The sequence below is a fragment of the Anastrepha obliqua genome, chromosome 1 (genome assembly GCF_027943255.1).
Source record: "Anastrepha obliqua isolate idAnaObli1 chromosome 1, idAnaObli1_1.0, whole genome shotgun sequence".
NCBI classification, from domain to species: domain Eukaryota; kingdom Metazoa; phylum Arthropoda; class Insecta; order Diptera; family Tephritidae; genus Anastrepha; species Anastrepha obliqua.
In genome coordinates, this window is record NC_072892.1 from 157,830,236 (window position 1) to 157,850,962 (window position 20,727).

Genomic DNA, 20,727 nt, shown 5'->3' on the forward strand with positions numbered 1-20,727 from the left:
ACGTAAACAAGAATTTGGATAGTCCGCCGCTATCACGCACTGGAGTCCGTAGTTTTGGTACAGAGAGAGTACAGGCGGATGTTTGGCGGCGATCCCCCGAGCAGATGGACCATAATGAGACGGGTGAATAATTTTGCTGAGCAAGGAACAGTCGCAAGAAGGCCTTATCATCGAAACCCACCACTTCGGACGGAGGAAACGATCGCTGCTGTAGCTGCAGCTATACAAAGCAATCCAAGGGTTTCAACAAGAAGCTTATCTGCTCAACTTGGTGTCAGCCGACAGTCTTTGCAAACAATAATGCACAAAGATTTAGACTTATTTCCCTACAAAATTCAAATGGTTAAGAAACTGAATGCAGCAGACTTGCCGATTCGCTTGGAATTTTGCTAGAAGATCCTGCAAATGGTGGAAGAACACCAAAACATGTTAAACTGCCTTTTCATGTCTGATGAGGCCCATTTCGATTTAAACGGCAATGTGAACAAACAAAATTGTCGAATATGGAGTACTTCTAACCCACAGATACTCCACGAGACGGAATTGCATCCTCTTCGCGTGACAGTGTGGTGTGCGGTTTCTTCACGCTGTATTGTCGGGCCTTATTTTTTTGAAGAAAATGGTCACACCGTTACGGTTACTGGAGACCGTTATTTGAAAATGCTGAAAGAATTTTTCCCTTCAACTCTGTGTGGTTTCAACAAGATGGGGCAACGTCTCACATAGCCCAGACTGTTATGACAGAGTTGCGACGAAAATTTCCCAATAAACTGATTTCAAGAAACTCCGAATTTCGTTGGCCCCCCAGGTCGCCTGACCTTACTGCACCTGACTTTTTCTTGTGGGGTTTATGTAAACAAGAAGTTTATAAAACAAAGCCAACAAATTTGGATGAACTAAAACAATCCATTCGGGCAACAATTGTGGCTATTCCTGTCGCAACTCTCAAAGCAGCAACGAACAACTTTTTACTAAGATGCCGCACTTGTGTCAACGAGCATGGGAGGCATTTAAATTCAATTATTTTTAAAACTACAATAGTTAAGCTACATTTAATAAAATTTAATGACCTTCAACTTGAAAAAAAAATAAATGAATTCCATACACTAAAAAAAAGTTATTTGAGTTTCTTAATGTAGCAAAATTCATCAGCCACCCTGTATTACAAAAATGGGTTGGTGCGAGACCACCATTCGGAGTTCAGAGAGAACGTAGGTTCGAATCTCGGTGAAAGACCAAAATGAAGAAAAAAGTTTTTTCTAATAGCGGTCGCGCCTCCGAGTGTATTTCTGCCATGAAAAGGCTCCTCATAAAAAATATCTGTCGTTCAAAGTCGGCTTGAAACTGTAGGTCTTTCCATTTGTGGAACAACATCAAGACGCACGCCACAAATAGGAGGAGAAGCTCGGCCAAACACCCAAAAAGGGTGTACGCGTGTATATATGTATATATAATTCAAAAACAAAAACAAAAAAAACATAAAGAAATAATACTTATTATCGAACGCGCCTTACGAGACGAACAAGCTGGTTTTCGCTCTCCCCGAAGCTGTGTTGACCAAGCCAACACTCTTCGGATTATAGTGGAACAATCAGTTGAGTGGCGCTCTTCGCTCTACATGCTGTTCGTAGCCTTTAAGAAGGCGTTCGGCACTATCAAACGAGTCACAATATGGCTGGCACTGAGTAGAAAAGGAATTCCTGCCAAGATAATCCGCCTCATCAAAGCCCTCTACGAGAACTCCGAACTGGCAGTGCTTCACAAAGACGATATCAGCGATCCATTCACTACTAACGCAGGCGTAAGGCAAGGTTGTCTCCCCTCTCGGCCCTTCTTTTCGCCATCGACCTTGATGACGTCATGCTCAAACTGACCCTGCAAGAAAAGGCAACGTATGGAGTTTCAGCACACATCTTGAGGACCTGGACTTCGTCAATGACATCTGCCTCCTATCTCACAAACTCTCTGGCATGCAATTATTGTTGTACGGAAGTGAGATATAGCTGGTCTCTAACACCATCACACAGAGGCTACAATCTTTCATCAATAAATGTCTCCACATCATCTCCAGAATATTCTGACCAAACACCATCAGTAACGAAGCACTGTGGAGATTAACGAATAGGAAACCCATCTTTAGGCAAATCAAACGTAGAAAGTGGCGATGGATAGGTCACATATTGAGAAAACCACCAGATAGGATCACGAGAATGGCACTGGATTGGAACCCGCAAGGGAGCAGAGATCGAACACTTGGAGAAGGTCGATGCTGCGCGAACTAGCAGATGCCGACATCTCATGGGGCGGTGCAAGAACAACAGTACAGAACCGTGTACGATGGAAGAGTCTTGTCAAGGCTCTAAGTGGAGGAGGCTCCGAGAAGAGTGAACAAAGAAAAAAAATCTTCGCTATTGCAATAAAAAGCGAGATTGCAATGAAGTTACCTAATTCAGAAAAAAACATTCGCTACAAAATATTTTTTCAATGTGACTTCTGGCAAATCTTTTTATAACTCGAGAACGGCTGAACCGATTTAGCTGAAAATTGGTGGAGAGGTAGCTTAGAACCAGGAGACGGACATAGGATACTTTTTATCCCATTCGAACGCGTTTCCATGAAGTCACTATAAAATGTGGTACATATAACAAAAACGCATCTGATATGAAATAACAAAACGCAAATGACAGCTAAACGTAGTTTTGTCTATGGTTAAGTAGAAAATTTGATAATATAAATTTTGTCAGAAATATATAATCACAGAATTTGTATTCTCTTTGAATCATCATTATCAATGAAGCGACCAAGACGATCGAGTCTTTCCCGACAAAGCCGTAATGCAAGAAGGATACGAAACATGGCGAATGAATGAAACGACTGAAGAAGCACAAGGAATTGCCCGTGAAGAGCGCCGCGTTAGTATGGCTCGACTTAGTGCTTCTCAATCACAAGAGCAAAGCGAGGCAGCCCGTGCTGCGGCTCGGTTGGCAATGCGAAATCGTCGAGTGAATAACAGAGATCAACAAGTAGATCATTTTCGACACACAAGAAGAGAATTATCAAGTGCTGATTTGAATCGAGCAGCGTTTCGATATGATTGCAACTCTCATTACTGCTTGCATCCTAGCGTTTGCATTGGGCCAATGAACGTTGTTTGCTCCGTAGTAATCATGCTTCGAAACATAAGCCCACCAAAACTTTGCAATGGCACGCGTTTGGTGGTAAATAAATTGATGAACAATGTGATTTACGCGACGATACTCAAAGGAAAATTCGAAGGTGAAGAAGTTCTCATTCCGAGGATCCCGATGATCCCAACCAATCTTCCGTTTGAGTTTAAGGGGGGAAGCTGGTCTAGAGCGCAAAAAATGGGCATATTTTATGAATTTATTTTGACTCAACAAAGGAATCAATCGAAAATCTGTGAAATAGGTTTAATAATATAGCTTTCATGGTACAAATACAAAATTTTTCGTCTGAATTAATTTCAAAATGGCCGCTGTCCAGCAGTTCTCCTAACGCGCCTTTTTTTCTAGTGGGTCCATTGCCGAAGACGTAAACTCCTTAATTTTTGTCCTGGATCAAAAAATAAAATTTTTTTAGTTTCTATATAACAACAGAAAGAGACGTACGTAGGATTTTTTCGATATTTTGTTTTTTCGCGAAATGATGCACGTTTGAACAAAAAGTTACAATTTTCACTATAAAGAACGACATAAAATTGTTGATTAAAAAAAAAACTATGTAATATAAATAAAAAATCCTACGTACGTCTCCGGAGAAAGGTATTTCGAATGTATTGTCAAAATTTCGTAAGAATCGGTAAAGATTTGTTCGAGTTATGTCTTCGGCCAGTTTAAAAAAAGTGATTTCGAGAAAAACGCGTTTAAAGTTGAAAGTAGCGTTCGGGGCATACCTGCGAGGCACTGCCGTCGAATGAAAAATTTGGGCATTTAGACATTTTTGCTGGCATCCCTCATTTGGTATATTATTTCTAAGACCCTAAAGCACCTTTTAAGACAAAAAAAAATTTTTCGATTTTTTCAAAATTCTAGACCAGCTTCCCCCCTTAAGAGACTTCAATGTCCGATGCGTCTTGCAATCGCCATGACCATTAACAAATCACAAGGCCAATCCTTGAAAGTTTGTGGTCTGAATCTAGAAAATCAATGTTTCTCACATGGTCAATTATATAGTATGTGACATGTTCACAGGTCGGAAAACCATCTCCGTTGCTTGTTCTTGAACCTGATAATAAAACAAAAAAAAGAGGTTATCTGTAAAGTCGGTTTACTGACGATAGTTTAACGTGATAACGTCATAAGAAAATACTAATTGAATGGTTGCATTTTACAAAAGAAAATGTTAATTTTATTTGTTTGATGGATATTTTGTATGGATATAGAGAATGAGTTAACATTAACATAACATAATATACTTTAACATAACATAACATAGCATAACATAACATAACATAACATAACATAGCATAACATAACATAACATAACATAACATAACATAACATAACATAACATAACATAACATAACATAACATAACATAACATAACATAACATAACATAACATAACATAACATAACATAACATAACATAACATAACATAACATAACATAACATAACATAGCATAACATAACATAACATAACATAACATAACATAACATAACATAATCACGTCAAAAAATAATAATAACATTAAGGGGGGACCCTCATTTATCGGGTCAAAAAAATCGATTTTTTGGAAATAATTTTAATCTATTCTACAACTATTTAAGAATATACTTTCAAAATTTCAAGTCGATATCTGTATTTTTGAAGGAGTGACAAAATTTTTAACAGGACGCGACGGGTGGCCTGATCGCCTGTATCCAAAACTTTAAACGCGTTTTTCTCGAAACATCATTTTTCGATTTTGTGTACACAATTAAGAACGCTGTATTGAACCAATCAGGCTTTACAATAGCTCATTTTAAAGATAATTAAATTGTTTTCAATGTGACATTAAGTGTTTTTTTTTAAAAAAAAGATTTCCATATTTTTTTGTAATTTTAAAGTCAATTTTTATGCATGAAAAATCACTTTTAACATAAAACTGGGTAAAAAATATCAATTTCGACATTTTTTTTTTAAATCAAAATGTCACATCGAAGGTATTATCCTAAAGTTTTAAAAAAAATTTGGTTTTTTTATTTCAGAAAAAAATTCAGAGCGCTAGAATGTACACAGATAGAATGAGGTGCCATGGACGAGGTGTATATTTCCATATTTAAAATGTTTTTTTTCTTCTCCGAAAATTTTTGTAGACAGTCAAGACATTTATTAAAGTACTTTATGAATTACAAAACGTTTGAAGTTATTTTACCTGAGAAAAAAATTCCCAAAAATGATGCATTTTTCGACCGTCTAAATGAGGGTCCCCCCTTAACAATAGTTCTTTCGCTTTTATTGAAGTTTAGTTTTAGCTTCCATTTGTGAAAGTATGTATTTAATTCATTTAGGTAGGAGTTAACGGCTTCATTAGCTTTGGTTATTTGGCCCTTTCATAAATTTTTCAAAATGCAAGACAAAAAACAAAGCAAAACAGATGAGGAATGAACTGCAAAGTATTGTTTTACAAATTATTCAAAATCAGTTAAACATTAGCATTTGCATGCATATGCCAATAAAATTAATGAATCTACGAAATAAACTTCTTTTCACACACACAGCATCCCCACGAGGGAATCAGACAATTACGTAATTGCATAAAAATGAATCGCTTTTATGAAACTATTTGTGAACAATATTAAATCTTACATACCCGCTTTTCATGTAGCATTAAAATTAAGAATTTTTCACTTTCAATCGTAGGAGCTTATTGCATGTGCAGAGTTGAAAGATGGCGTTAGCGTTCACTACGGCAGACGCTTTGCACAGCAGCTAAACACTAAATTTTAAATTTTTTTTACAGATTTTAGCTTCACTTTTTACACTTCACAAGTTTACTGTTTCGCTGGCAAAACGTCGTTTCTATGCCGGTTACTTTAGCAGTCTTTAGTAATTGAGGATCCACGCATTGTGCTCCATATTTGGGGAATATGGCGACGGTGTGGCGGCTTTAACCATTGCATATGTACCTGGCATGTATAATTGTTGTGAACGTGCCTTCCTATGCCCACGCTACAAAGTACAAACACTATATTTTTAATCAATTAATTGTTATCGCTGGTGTACGACAGCTTGCCGTGTTGTGTCTGCTGGAGGTGATATTGTTTTTGTTTTTTTTTTGTTCGTCGATTGTGCAGCTGTTAAGGTGAGCAATCATAGAAGTGTACGCGGGAGGCGAGGCTATAAAAGACACAAGTGACTCAAAGTGCAGCCGAGTTGCTTTTTTCCATTATTCACTAAATATACAATGGATATTTAACTCATGGTTTTGCCATTTATCACGGATTTATCGGTAATATTTATTTTCGACTTCTTTTATCATGCACGGACTCTATACATACATATGCGTAATCACTTTTTTCACTGACTGACTTTTATTGCTTTGCTTCAATTCATTTGTTTTATTTTTGGTTTTAACGCCGTAGCTGGCCGTAGTGTCAAATAAGGCAAAAAAAAAACAATAAACTCTGCCTCTGTCAACGCCGGCAGTAGCTGCGAAAGCTGGCATAAAAAACTGCCGAAAATTAATCGAATACTAACAACAACTTAGTCAAGTTCGGAAACGACAGCGATAGTGACGGCGCTAAAAAGACAACAACGAATACGATGACAAAGGCGGAATAACGACTAATTTTACGATACCACAACAACAAATTCAACGAATATCTGATCTGGGCGTTAATGTGTGTGGGTGGCGATTGAGTGTATGGTAGGTATTGTTTTTGTTATTGGTGTTAGGTGAAGGCAGCGGTAGTTGCGCTCTTGGTGGGATGGTATGTTTGCAGAGCGATTACAATGCACACAGCACGGGAAGTGGGGATCGTGCACAATAGGAACAACGGTCACAGCATTGACCAAGAACGCAATCACGCAGTAATTGTGTATGTCGTTATGGATTTTGTTGCTTGGAGCACTTTTCGGTCACACTTTAGTTTCGGTTTGCACGCCTGGAAGCTGCGTGCAGCTTGTGGTATAGTTGCTATATTTGAAAATGGATCTTGTGTTGGGCAATGTTACCCCACTCGTCGTCCGCGCTTACTCTCACACTTCTGCGTTATGAATTGCAATCTGCCGCCAGACGTTTCCAAAATTACACAATTCTACTTATTGCCCAACTTTTTCACTACAATATTCCATCTTACCACACGCACTACGTTAAAATATTTGATATTTCGTGGCAACTGTCTTCGGTATTGGTAAAACTTGGTCAAAATCTAATTGGCATTTGTTTTTGTTTTCTATATATGTATATTATCCACTTTAATGAGATACCGTTGCACCGATTAATCCAATCAGACAAAACAAACCGCATCGAGACGGTGAACGAAGCCGACTGAAGCGTAGACGCAGCGCTATGAACATTGCGTCGTCGTTCATAATAACTGACAGTGTTGCCGTTGGTTCAAATGCTCAGATAAATAAAATAACAAATAAAGATGACTAAAACTTTTAGAAGAAAACGAGAAGTTTAAAACTTTCCTTTATGAAATCATGTTTACGTATCCTGTACTTTTTAGCTGTACCATTAAATATAAAAACTGTGTGCCATGTAATTAATTATTTCGAAAGAGCTTTTTGCAACTCTGAAGGATGTGTTCAACTAAATTGAAGGCAAAATAAAAAAGCCATTGCATTTCAATTTCGTCACGTTTAACTTTTTTAACTTTGGACGCAAGATAATGCACTGAAACGAATTGAAAACATGTATTAGCTTTCAAAAAAGAGAAAATGTGTTAGCTGTGAAATAAACGTCAAGCGCAATTCTAAAAACTTTTCTTCTACTAGTCTGGCTTGTCCTAATAATAAGGACGCGACTGTGTTGGGAACAAAGGCATCTTATTTTGTTGTATTTACCCGACTAAAGTAGTCAAATTTAAAGTGACTAATTATTTTAATAAAAAAAAAGCTCCTCATAAAAATATCTGCCGTTCGGAGTCGGCTTAAAACTGTAGGTCCCTCCATTTGTGGAACAACACCAAGACGCACACCACAAATAGGAGGAGGAGCTCGGCCAAACACCTAACAGAAGTGTACGCGCCAATTATTTATTTTTTTTTAATTATTTTAATGTATATACATATACTAGCAAACCCGGCCCCCTTCGGTGGACACACTAAAATAGAATAGATATGGTTTAGAACAGAAAATATGTGAATTTCATATTATTTATTTCTTTATTCTTTATTCAAGCGCTTTGGCATAAACAATATTTTTTGTTTTTCTATTTGTTTTTGAATAAATATAAAATATAAATTGAAAATCAGGAAAAAAGAAGATTGTTTTTAAATTTCAAATCAACGCATATGAATAAACAATCGTCTTTTTTCCTGATCATCCATGAATTTTTCGTTTCAATTTATATGTTTTATTAAGCATTGGAGCTTTTTTAACCATTATCCATTTATATTTTTCAAAAAAAAAAAAAACGAAAAAAATTGTTTTTTCCACGAACACATAATTTCATTCGGATTTCACATTAAATTCTCAAATTTCGTAAGAAATTATTCACTGTTCCAAAATCCACTCCAAAAAAATTCACAAACAATTTTTACATGTTGCACTTACGTTTTTTCCTTATGGCATCCAAATCAGAAAGAAATATTGACACATTGTAACTAACACTGTCAATTTGACAGTTCAGTTCCGCCTCAAGCGTTAAAAAAGTAAGCGACATTATGGCTGGCTCAAAAGAACGCTGTACCCGTTGCCACTGCTCCGAATTACAACCAAACTTTACGAAACCCATTTTCAATACCTCCTTAACAATGTGTGTAAGTTTGGTTTAATTCGGTGCAAAGACACGGCGGGTCCACGTTTTGGCATATATTTCCAGACCCTAGTCATCAATAGGTATGAAAATTACCCTGTATTAAAGCATTTATCAACAGCTTTCATTTGATATCCATATTGTACAAACACATTCTAGGGTCCACGTTTTGGTCTCTATCTCGAGACCCTAGTCACGGAGCGGCATGAAAAATACTCTGGACTAAAGCATTCACCAACAGCTTTCATTTGATATCCATATTGTACAAACACATTCTAGGGTCCACGTTTTGGTCTCTATCTCGAGACCCTAGTCACGGAGCGGCATGAAAAATACTCTGGACTAAAGCATTCACCAACAGCTTTCATTTGATACCCATATTGTACATACACATCCGAAGGTTACCCGGGTCCACGTTTTGACCTATATCTCGAGCCCTATTTCCAAAATAAAATATAATCCATGTTACTCGTGGATGATGTAGCTTTCGAATGGTGAAAGAATTTTTAAAATCGGTTCCGTAGTTTTTGAGCCTATTAATTACAACCAAACAAACAAACAAAGTTTTCCTCTTTATAATATTAGTATAGATCATGTATTATAATACATATATAATATATTATTTTGGAAAAAAAGAAATCCATAACTTTCTCGATATAGGGCTGCAGTAGTCGATATCTCGTAAGGTATCGATTAAACAATTTAAAGTTTGTGCTCGTTGTCAGTTAAAATCTCACAATAAAAAATTATTTTGCTTTTTTTTGTTTCTCCATTCAGTTGTATGGTACAAGGTGTTAACAATGGAAGTCAATAAAGAGCGAATTCGGTACATTTTACAGTTTTTCTTCGATGAAGGCGAAAATGCAAGCCAGGCCGTTGAAATTGTGAATGTTGTTTCTGCTGTCGATGCTGTAGCAGCTAACTACGTGCAATTTCAGTTTCGGTAATTCGATTCAGACATTTTTGACATTAAAGAAAATATGGAAAATGCCAAAATAATCGAGGTTGACCGTCTTGTAAGTAGTTATAGCATCGCCCAGGCGCTACAGCTTGACCATAGAACAGTTTTAAGCCATTTGCGCAAAAACAATTTATTTTTCCCAAACTAATTTACTACAACAAATCAAAAACTGTCTCTAAAATTATGAGTTTATTTTAATTTAATTTAATTTTTTTATTAAGTCTATGAGTATAAAATCTCACAGATTAGATATACAGAATGTTCTTAATATGAGTTTCTCAATGACTAACGACAACAATTTTTTCTTACGAAAAACTCTGTAAACATGCATACACATTTTCTTCGACAGGAATTTGTGTGACTGATTATTTACTTGGCATCACAAATGCTGGGTTCAATTTCTTCAAAAAAAAAAAAAAAAAAAAAAAAAAAAATGTAGATATTATAACACTCTTCCAGCAAATAGCGACATGTATTCCTTTATTCTATTCAGTGCAAAAGTACTCACCCATCTTTAGACAGCTAAGGGCGTTCCTATCCGCTAACTGCTGATACGGATAACTTTTCGATAACAATTATGAAAAACAGTTATTTCAACTTAAACAACAAAGCATTTCGATTATAATTAAAAGTAATGCAAACAAAACATTTCGAATATAATTCAAAGAATTACAGCATTCAACAACACTCGTGTAAATGATGATTCAACAAATTATCTGCCGAAAAAATCGATTACCTCAAGGAAGACAGCAGATCAATTTTTGCTAGGCGATTTTCCAAGCGTTTATCGCCTGTCAAAAATTCACCTATATATATATATATATATAGATGTTGTTCCAAAAATGGAGGGACCTACAGTTTTAAGCCGGATCCGAATAGCAGATTTTTTCTATGAGGAACTTCTTCATGGCAGAAATATACTCGGAGGTTTGGCATTGCCGACCGCTATTACAAAAAACTTTTTCTTCATTTTGGTGTTTCACCGAGATTCGAACCTACGTTCTCTCTGAATTCCGAATAGTAGTCACGCACCAAGCCCTTCGGCTATGGCGGTCGCCTCATGCAAATGCAATTTTATTACAAATTTATTGTCAAGGCGTATAGAAGGTGATGTGATTAGAGAAGTTGATTGTTTATTCTTCAACTCGCCTTAATTTTGAAATGTCAGTAAAGCGTAATGACGAAAAGTTGTTGTTTTTTTATGAACGTGCGACAAATTTAGTAATTTGTCAATAATGCCACTTTTCTATTCTCTTTCCCTTGACAGCTCTAATTCAAGAAATGTTGTTGTTGCTCGAAGGCTACCGCCATGAATAGATGCGCCTTGCTTATTGTCCATTATTTTTATGGACACTGCCAATTGCTTGTCTTGATTCCTTGCATTTTCTATTGCTGGCAAGTGGCAACGCGTTTCATACCTAAATAAATATGACAGCTGCATATATATATATATATATATATACATACGTACCTTGATTTCATATGATTCGTGAAATTTTTGAAGCAATTTTGCAATACAGTAATCGTGTAACCGAGTACTCATTGCAACAAAACCCAGCACATTTTCTGATGATCGATAAGCATTTGAAATGCACATGCAACCCTGCTAACTACAGCGATTCAGCCATCATCCTTTTGCGAATTGTTTATTGCAAGTTTCGAATATTCGCGCCTGTAAATTATCCATACTTGTGCGTGAATCCGCAAGAAGTTATTTAGTTTGTGAAACGCCTGTGTAAAAAAGATTTTGCCTAAATACCAGCCCATCTGGTGCACTATGTATTTTTGGTGTCTGTTACAATCCGCCGAATAGGTTAGCGTCATGATGAAAAGTGAACCTTCTGATCCAATCATTACAGTAACATTGGAATCTGCAGGTGAGTAGACGAAGGTGTATAACTTATTTGACTACTACTACATTTAACTCAATTGCAGATATGGAAATGCCAGTGGAAAATCTTGACATCACCCCTAGAAATGCACCTAAAAGTAGTGGTTCTGTGGTGCGCGTTCCAAAGTCTTTGAGCCCCCCAAAGGTACAGGTACGAAATATCTCAATATGACATTTACGGGTGAAAATTCTAAGACGTTTGCATTTACTTCGAAACTTGTACAAATTGTATGCTAATTTTAAGGTGTATCCTATTATAATTACAGAATTTCTGGGTGGAGATGCCCCAAATGATAGTTGTGGAGACCCGTTTTATTACTCAGCAGATAGCAACACAGAATAAAATTTACTCAGCGCAAACACTGCTGCAGATAACTGATCAACACAATAGTATAGATATTCGAAAGCCATGTTTTGCTGCATCTACGCAAACGACACCACCACCGCAACTAGTAGACGTAGGTTCCTTGGTGAAGCCAGACGTTGCTGATGTTGCCGTATCCACCGATAGTCCTAATCCCTGCCGAAATCGCGCACAACAAACATCGAAATCTGCCAATCAAACAACAACGATAGGCATCCAATGCAATTTAGAGGACGACATGGCGTTTCCTGATATGTACTCGAATATTGATACCACCGCGGAGACGGATGATAAGCATGAGTTTTTAAAGTTTACCGAAGAGAAGTCTATATTTTACTTAAATGGTAGAACTGAGTGTACGTTGTGTGGCGAAGTGGAAATTAGTACGAAACGAATGCTTTCCCATTTGGCGCTTCATTGGGGACCGCCAGCTCTTTGTCACTTGTGTGGTTTGCAGTTTGAACATCAAATGCTAATGGCAACCCATGATTGCGAAATGAAAAAGCAGCGAAGTAAAAAACGCCGAAAAGTGTACCAACAGTGCCCCATATTCTGGTGCGGCTCTGTAAAGAACTCCTTGCCCGCGCTAAATGTGCACATACGCAAACATTTAAGTACAAAATATAGACGTGCCTGTGTAACTTTTGCTCTTGATCGTACGATGGTACTGAAAAGGCCTTCCGTGGTGAAAACAAATTCTTTACTTCGTTGCAATATATGTCTGCAACGTTGCCAGAATGCTTCGAAGTTTGCCAGGCATCGAAAAGTATGCATTCTAAACTTTATGGGGCGGCTGAAGGAGCAGAAAGTTGTTGAACCTTTACTAATTTTATGTAACGAGTGAATGGCGGAAACAAGGCTAGCAAGCCCTTGAATTTATTTAATGTACGATTTTGTTTTTTTAGAATTGCGAGTAAATGCGCCTATTAAAATGTCAGATATGACCATGATTCAATTATTAAAGGTTTGCTCACTAGTGGCATTCGATTTTTGACACTCCCTTACAAAAGGTTGTATTTAAGAAGGTGAATAAAGTGGAACAAATTAAATCCTTTTTGGTAAAAATGGTAGCAAAAAAGTATTTTCCTACTTAAATGAGATATGACAAACAAATTTCAAAATAATTCAAATTATATTATATTATTACGTAAAAGTCATAAATCATGTATTGGTGACAGTTTTAATTTTAATGAAATTATTTGTAGAAAATAAGCAGAATTAATAAGTTGTTTAATTATCATTTCGGCTTACAACATGAACTTGTTGTTTTTCTCCGATAAATGTTTTGAAGAACGTTTTGCATCAAGAAACAGCGAGTGGACATCGTCAATGTCCTCCTTTGTAATTTGTGTCCTTCCGTTCACCTTGGTCATTTGATGTGCCGGCGTCAGCAGTTGCACTGCATAGCGCAACGTCGATGTGCTGCCGATTTCGCTGAGACGGCTAAATGCCGTCTCCTCCAACTGGAGGCCTTCAGTTTGTGCGCGTAGTTTGATAATTTGCTCCATTTCCGTGGAGGAGTATGGCAAAGTGCGTATGATCAGCAAACGGTCCAGCAAATCCAATGGTATGCCATGTGGCGATACGATATCAGTTGTGCCACTGCAATGCCACCATTGTTAGTTTAAAATTACAACATTGATTTACATATTTATGGAACACCTACCGTATTACGCAACGTCCGCGATTCGTAGCAAATATGACGATTGGCGCAATCGGCGATTCGAGTGATTTATGCAAGTATGTGAATGTTTCCAAGTCAAGCATATGTATTTCGTCAATAAAGAGCACGCCCGGTACAAGTTCGGCAATGCCCTGATCGATATACTTGTTAACGACTTTGTTAATCTCCATACGCAATTTGTCTGCAAGTATTTAAATTAGTACCATCAACAATAGAATACTTTTGCATCCTTTTTTACTGGGCACCTACCTGTGATTTCTGTCTTCTTTGGCTTCATCAATTGTCCCATCATTGAGAGCACATCTTGTCCGCCTTGTGGTCGCGCGTTTGCCACATCCAAGTCGTGTAATGTGACATCCTGTATAACTTCCTTCTTTTTATGTACATCGCCCTTTGGTAAAGGTACATATTCTTCAGTTTCCAAATCGAATTCTGTGGCAAAAGTGTCGCTGCGTCCCTGCCGCTTCACTGCACCGCTGTTCGCTTCAATATAAATCACATCGCCGACCTCGACTTTTTCCTTCTGTAGCGACTCAAAAATGCTTGGGTCGAGTTTCAATTGCTTTGTACCTTTGGCTGTTTTCAAACCAATAACCACATTGCTAATAGTTTTGCCATAACCGCCCATGGGATTCTCGGTTTCGACCGGTGTCAATTCCGTAACTTCACCCTCATACACCTCCTTTGTTTCACGTATACGCAAACCTATTGAACGTCGGAAATTCTCCATTAACACTTCGGTTTTTTTGATTTCGCTGCTGAAAACCTCAGATCCCACCATTGGACAGAAGGGCACTTTATTACCCAGCTCTTGTGCTATGGCAAGCGCTATTGCCGTCTTGCCTGTGCCCGGTGGACCGGCTAGCAGCAATGCACGTCCAGCCATTTTCTTTGATTTTATAAGATCCAAAGCAATACCGGCAGCCTCACGTGCACCCTTTTGCCCAACCAAGCCGGCCGCTATTGGCAACGGTACACCATTCTCGTCGAGGCCCAAGCCTTTCACATGACTATGTGCGGCAATACGCTGCGTGCGCACAGTACTTTTTACTTCCTCGATCTTCATATAGACGGAAACTTATAGATTATCTCGATTTCTGACTTTATTGATCAAACTTATCGCTTTTTCTGGAAAATTTTAAATGTTTGACTGTGACAATTAGAGCAGTGCACGCTATTTTGTTACTATTGTTGTTAGTGCACGTACAGCTGTCAAAGTGTTGAGAGTTGCTTAGCAATATACGTTTCATAGCAATAAGCTTTCTATACAGTGCGTAAGGTTGCACAGTTTAAGTGAAACTGTAGTTCCCAACTGGAATAATATCATACAGTTTTCGTTTTCTTTTCTCAAACTTTTATACTCTGGCCACGCGAATGTTTGGCATTTTATACCGTTAACAAATATATAAGGGTGAACGGTTTAACTGATTTTTTTTTAATGTTTACAATTCGTCAAAACAGTTGGTTGAAAACTTTAATAGTTTCAAAATATGGAAGTTTGTTTATATTATATTGTATTATTTATATGATTTTGTGATAATGATTATATAATTTGAGGAAGTGTTCAATTTTTCTTGTTCTATTCTCCTATGGAAAAAATACTTTCACAGGGCGTATCGCAATATATTCGGAATGTCGACATATTGCGAATCGACTTTTTTCACTCAAAGTTTTACGTGTTTTGAAAAGAATTTGCATAATCGATGATAGTTATTTTATATCACTGAAGGCCCATGGCTACTGCTAATTCAGTTAGGGTTATATTGTATATATTCCCAATAAATAATAATATTAATGTTTTATATGAAGGGGAATCCATATAGATGGGTTTCTTTAAAAATTAATAAAAAAGAATAAAACAGAAATAAAATTTTTAAAGTGAAACTTTTTAGGCGTTGATGGATGAGCGAGAGTGGAGAGCAAAATTTCAAGGCCATGCAACGTTTTGGGCATTTTCGTTCCGCGTGAGAGAAAAAAGATATAACGTAGAGGAAAAGGAGAGAGAGAGAGCTATACCTCATATATATCTTAGATACACTTTAGGCTATTTTTCTTGAAGTTTTCACTGTGGTTGCTAATTTCCAGTGAGAAATAACACTGCCTACTTTTTGGTGTTTATTTGTTGGTGCAAACTTGTAGGAAATATATTTTTCGTACCTACTTTTTGGCGTTATATTTCCTTGGTGCCTACTGTTTGGGGCGTTTTTTGGTTCCAATATTTTTGGCGTTTGTTTTTTGGTGCCTATTTTTGGCGCTTATTTCCGGCTAGTGCTTGTGCGTACTATCCATTCCGGCGTCGGATTTATTGGTATTGCCTGGCGGTAATTTGTGCCGTTACTGCGGTCCTGGAATCGCTGCGTTCGTGCGGGTGATAAACGCTCGGAATAGTGCGCGTTGTAAATTTTGTCTATTTGTATTCTCTGCAAACAGTGTGAATTTATTTAGATATATATTCTTTCTCTCTCTCCATCTCTCTCTCGCTCTCATTCTTTCTCTCTCTCTTTCTGTCATTTTCTCTCGGGTTTCTCCCTCTGTCTTTGTCTGCCTTGAAAGTTTTACTTCTGTTATGTGTACTCGCTACACGCACTTTCTTTCCTTGTTCAATCCTCTCGGAAGCATAGGGCCTCGACAAGCCTCTTCCATCGTGCACGGTTCTGTCACGACACCGACACTACAAATTTAGCGAAGTCCTCAACCATCTGTGCGATCCTTCTTACGTACAACAAAATAACATAAATGATAATAATTGGCTCTCACACCCTTTGATGAGTATTTGGCTGAGCTCCTCTTCCTATTTGAGTTGTGCGTCGTTCCTCAAATGTAGGGACCACCAGTTTTATGCCGCCTCCTAACGGCAGATTGTTTTTATGCAGAAATAAGTTCGGAGGTTTGCCATTGCCTGCCGAACACTAATTAGAAAAAAATATATTTTTATCATTTGAGTTTTTATGCTCGCCGTTTCGAACCTGTGCACTAGCGACTGGTAATAATTACCCAACCATTTGGCTACGGTGGCCGCAAACAAAATTTATTATTAATATAACAAATTGTAATTTTTATATTAGATCGTTCGTGTAAAAATTATCAAGTAACTTAATTACCGAGAATTCGCTCTTGAAGAGAAAAATATCAAAACAAGTTCAAGAACTAGTAATAATTTGTAAGTTTAATAAACAGCTGATTAAATTGTTGGCGGAAAAAAAAAAAAAAAATTAATTTATTTTCAGTTGAGCTACCTCGTATTAAATTAAAAAAAATAATAATAATAATACAAGTAAAATGCAAAATATGCACTTAGCACCACATGATTTTATTTTGTTCCTAATAATTTGTTCCATTTCATCATCGCTGACTGATGAAGAACATTCCATTAGCAATTGTATTGTTCTGGTTTTCTTCATATTTTCCTTACCAAATTAGTTCATAACCAATAAATACAAGCATAAAACACAAAAGATATCTTCAATGCTTTCGATTTGTATTTTCGAAACTGCAGCAACGGAGCCTGGAGGCTGGGCACAGAAGTACATTCATACTGATAAATTAAATTGAGTTTTCCGCAGACGAATAAAAAACACGATGTGTGATACTCAAACGTTTAATTTCGAATAATAAAAATAGTGATTACATATTTACCAGAGATGTCATTAACTGACATACGCATTGTTACATTTGTAGGGTTGATATTCAAAGTATCATATTTCAACAGCCCTTCTCAATGCGAATGTCATTATTCTAAACTTAACAATTTCATTAAATCTGTATGCTTCTTTTTTGACAAATTTTTTGTTAAAATATCGGCTATCATACTATCTGTTGATACATACTCTAACTTTATGTCACCCTTTTGAACAATCTCTCTGACAAAATGATATCTTATATCTATGTGCTTCGTCCTTGCATGATGCACAGGGTTCTTTGCCAAATTTTGTGCACTTATATTGTCTCCGTACAATATCGTTGGAGTTCGGCCATCACCACACCCAATTTCAATTATAACTCGCCTTAGATGTAATGCTTCTTTTGTTGCCGATGACATTGCCATGTATTCAGCCTCTGTGCTGCTTAACGCTACACAATTTTGTTTTTCTGACTTCCACGAAATTGCCCCTCCTGCCAAGAAGAATACATAGCCCGTGTATGAACGTCTGTCAATTCTGTTACCGCCCCAATCTGCATCGGCGTAACCTATTAATGCTTGACCACTTGCCTTATATCGAAGCTTTGTGTTTATGGTCGATGCGAGGTACCTTAATATATGCTTAATTCCTGCCGAATGTTCGTGGTGTGGGTCCTTGTTTCGTTGTGCTAGCTTTGCTACCGAATGAAATATGTCAGGTCTTGTTGATATCGCTAACCACATCAAGGCACCAATCGTAGATTGATAAGAGATCTGATCAACTTTCTCGCATTGTTCGTTATTGCATGCCACCTGAAAACCTGCATCCAATGGTGTTGATGCTGGTCTACATGCCTCAATACCATGTTGTGTCAACAATTCTTTAATATATTGTGATTGCCCAAGGGTAATATCGCCTAGTTCACCTTCGCGATCGATTTGCATGCCCAGAAATAAACGCAGAGGACCCTTGTCAATACACTCAAATGTCTTACATATTTGTTCTTTAACCTTAGTCATGACGCTCTTTGACTGGCATGCTAAAAGTAGATCATCAACATAAACAAGGATTAAAAATAGGTTACCTTCTACATCCTGTTTATACAAACAAGGTTCACTCTCACACTGAGTAAAACCTAGACCTTTTAGCGCTTCGTCTAGCTTAAAATTCCAAGCTCTTCCAGACTGCTTCAATCCGTATATGGCCTTGTTCAACCTTAAAACTTTTGTGGGTTTATCATTTTCAGTGAAACCTTGTGGCTGTTTCATGTACACTACTTCTTTAAGTTCGCTGTTTAAATATGCTGTGCATACATCCATTTGATGTAAATGTAATTTTAATTCTGCTGCTAATGCCAGTATCAGCCGTATAGTTTCGAATCGACACACTGGCGAAAAAGTGTCTAAATAGTTAACGCCATATTTCTGTGAACAACCCTTGGCCACCAAACGTGCCTTGTACCGCTCTATTTCGCCGCGTTCATTGCGCTTCAACGTATATACCCACTTGCAGCCAATTACCGATTGACCTTTCGGTAAATCGACCACAGACCACGTATTGTTTGTGACTAAAGAGTCAAACTCGTGTTTCATAGCTGCTTTCCATAAATCTGCTTCATTGCTATCAATTGCGTCTGCGTATGTTTGAGGCACATACACATCTTTTGTACTCATAGCACTTAAAACATTAAATATTTTTCGTGGCCGCCCTCTTTGGCCATTTCGCAAAAGCTTAGGCCTACCACGTCCAATGCGATCAACATCTTCTTCAGCACTTACATACTCATCGCTTACATTACCATCGCCATCGCAATTACTGATATCGTCATCTACACGGCCAGCTGTATCAGTGCTAACTTGGATTGAATTCGTATCTACCAGATCAAATGTAATTTGTTCATCATTACACATTCCAACGCTATTGGATTCATCAAATAACACATCTCGCTTTTCGACTACCTGCCGCATTTCTGCATCATATAGCCTATATGCTTTTGACACCAGAGAATATCCAACCATTACATACTGCTTACCTTTTTGTTGGAATTTCTTATGATGCGTTTTGTCCAATGCCACTGCCACAGAACCAAATACTTTTAAATGCTGCACTGATGGTTTCTTGCCATACCACGCCTCATAAGGCGTTTCATTGCTGAGCGCTCTGGTTGGCGCACGATTGCGCAAATACGCTGCCGTCGCTACCGCTTCTGCCCACAACGAATCGGGCATACCCGAATGCACCAGCAAACTTCTGGACATTTCAACCAACGTGCGGTTGGCCCTTTCCGCTACCCCGTTTTGCTGCGGAGTGTAGGGAACTGACAACTGACGTATAATGCCTCGACTCTCGAAAAAATCATTCAACTGTTTATTTATATATTCACCGCCGTTGTCGCTTCTTACCGCTTTAATACGATTTCCTGTTTGTCGCTCAACCATAGTACAAAATGCGACAAATTTGTTGAACACCTCAGCTTTTGATTTTATGAAATAGACAAATATCCTTCTTGACATATCGTCTATGAATGTCAGAAAATATTTTGATCCACCTAGCGACGGTGTATCAAAAGGCCCACATACATCCGTATGCACCAAATCTAGCAAATTCTTTGATCTATGCTCATTTGTATTTGGAAACGGTTGTGTATGAATTTTGCATAACATACATGTCCTACATACTGGCTTTTCCGAGAAACTTATTTTTTCCATCCCATGAACTAAAGATTTGTGTGCCAGTTCGTTCAAGCTGGTATAATTTAAGTGCCCATACCTATTATGCCATATGATTGCTTGCTTTTGCATGGCACCAAAACAACTGCTACGCTTATCTTCAAACATGAACAAGTTGTTGCTTTGTTTGAGTCGTAAGATATCATCACCGTTCTTTTTCACCGTTGCATATTTTTTGTTGAAGCTTACTGCGCAACCCATTTCGACGGCACGGCCAACTGATATAAAATTGCCTCTCATACCCGGTACGTATAAAACATCTTTCAATGTCAAATCACACATGCCAGTTTGTATTTTAACATCGCCTTTACCCTCGGCACGAATACTGTTGTCCCCTGCTAATGCGATCGATTCTGTATGATGCACGAAGTTCGAAAACAACGTACGGTCACAACACATATGCGCAGTCGCACCACTGTCTAAGCACCATTTTCCTCTGCCGAACGTGTCGAAGTCTGTTGCACCTAAAGCAGTGAACGAACATTGTTGTTGACGCTTCTTCGCTGAATCTTCTTTCGTTGAATTCACGAACTTGTTTGTTTTCGGACAA

General features: G+C 37.7%; 3 protein-coding genes across 13 annotated transcripts in view; 1 reads left to right on the plus strand and 2 right to left on the minus strand.

Annotated features, from left to right (window-relative positions):
- The window catches only part of LOC129235964 (serine/arginine repetitive matrix protein 2), a 256,950-nt gene extending 249,473 nt beyond the window's left edge, over positions 1-7,477 (minus strand). For 9 of the 10 annotated variants that reach the window (XM_054870141.1, XM_054870081.1, XM_054870151.1 and 6 more), the window contains exon 1: positions 5,815-7,205. The gene's annotated coding sequence lies outside the window, so the exon portion shown is untranslated. Of the gene's footprint in view, positions 1-5,814; positions 7,206-7,303 lie in introns of those variants that run through there. The other variant, XM_054870072.1, reaches the window with a different exon arrangement.
- A 3,993-nt stretch (positions 7,478-11,470) lies between these two features.
- Positions 11,471-13,081, plus strand: LOC129236055 (uncharacterized). Of its 2 annotated transcripts, none has more exons than XM_054870253.1 (3): positions 11,471-11,766; positions 11,825-11,925; positions 12,047-13,081. In XM_054870253.1, exons 1-3 carry the CDS (start codon positions 11,712-11,714, stop codon positions 12,986-12,988), a joined length of 1,098 nt encoding a protein of 365 aa, XP_054726228.1. In that variant the 5' UTR covers positions 11,471-11,711; the 3' UTR covers positions 12,989-13,081. The 2 variants fall into 2 exon arrangements, with proteins under 2 accessions (XP_054726228.1, XP_054726222.1); XM_054870247.1 differs by having other exon boundaries at positions 11,472-11,766; positions 11,825-11,931.
- Positions 13,082-13,265: 184 nt separating this feature from the next.
- On the minus strand, positions 13,266-15,042 carry LOC129236048 (ruvB-like helicase 1). The gene is made up of 3 exons (XM_054870242.1): positions 14,078-15,042; positions 13,811-14,009; positions 13,266-13,746 (listed from the first exon to the last, which is right to left on the minus strand). Exons 1-3 carry the CDS (start codon positions 14,892-14,894, stop codon positions 13,392-13,394), a joined length of 1,371 nt encoding a protein of 456 aa, XP_054726217.1. The 5' UTR covers positions 14,895-15,042; the 3' UTR covers positions 13,266-13,391.
- Positions 15,043-20,727: the final 5,685 nt, after the last annotated feature.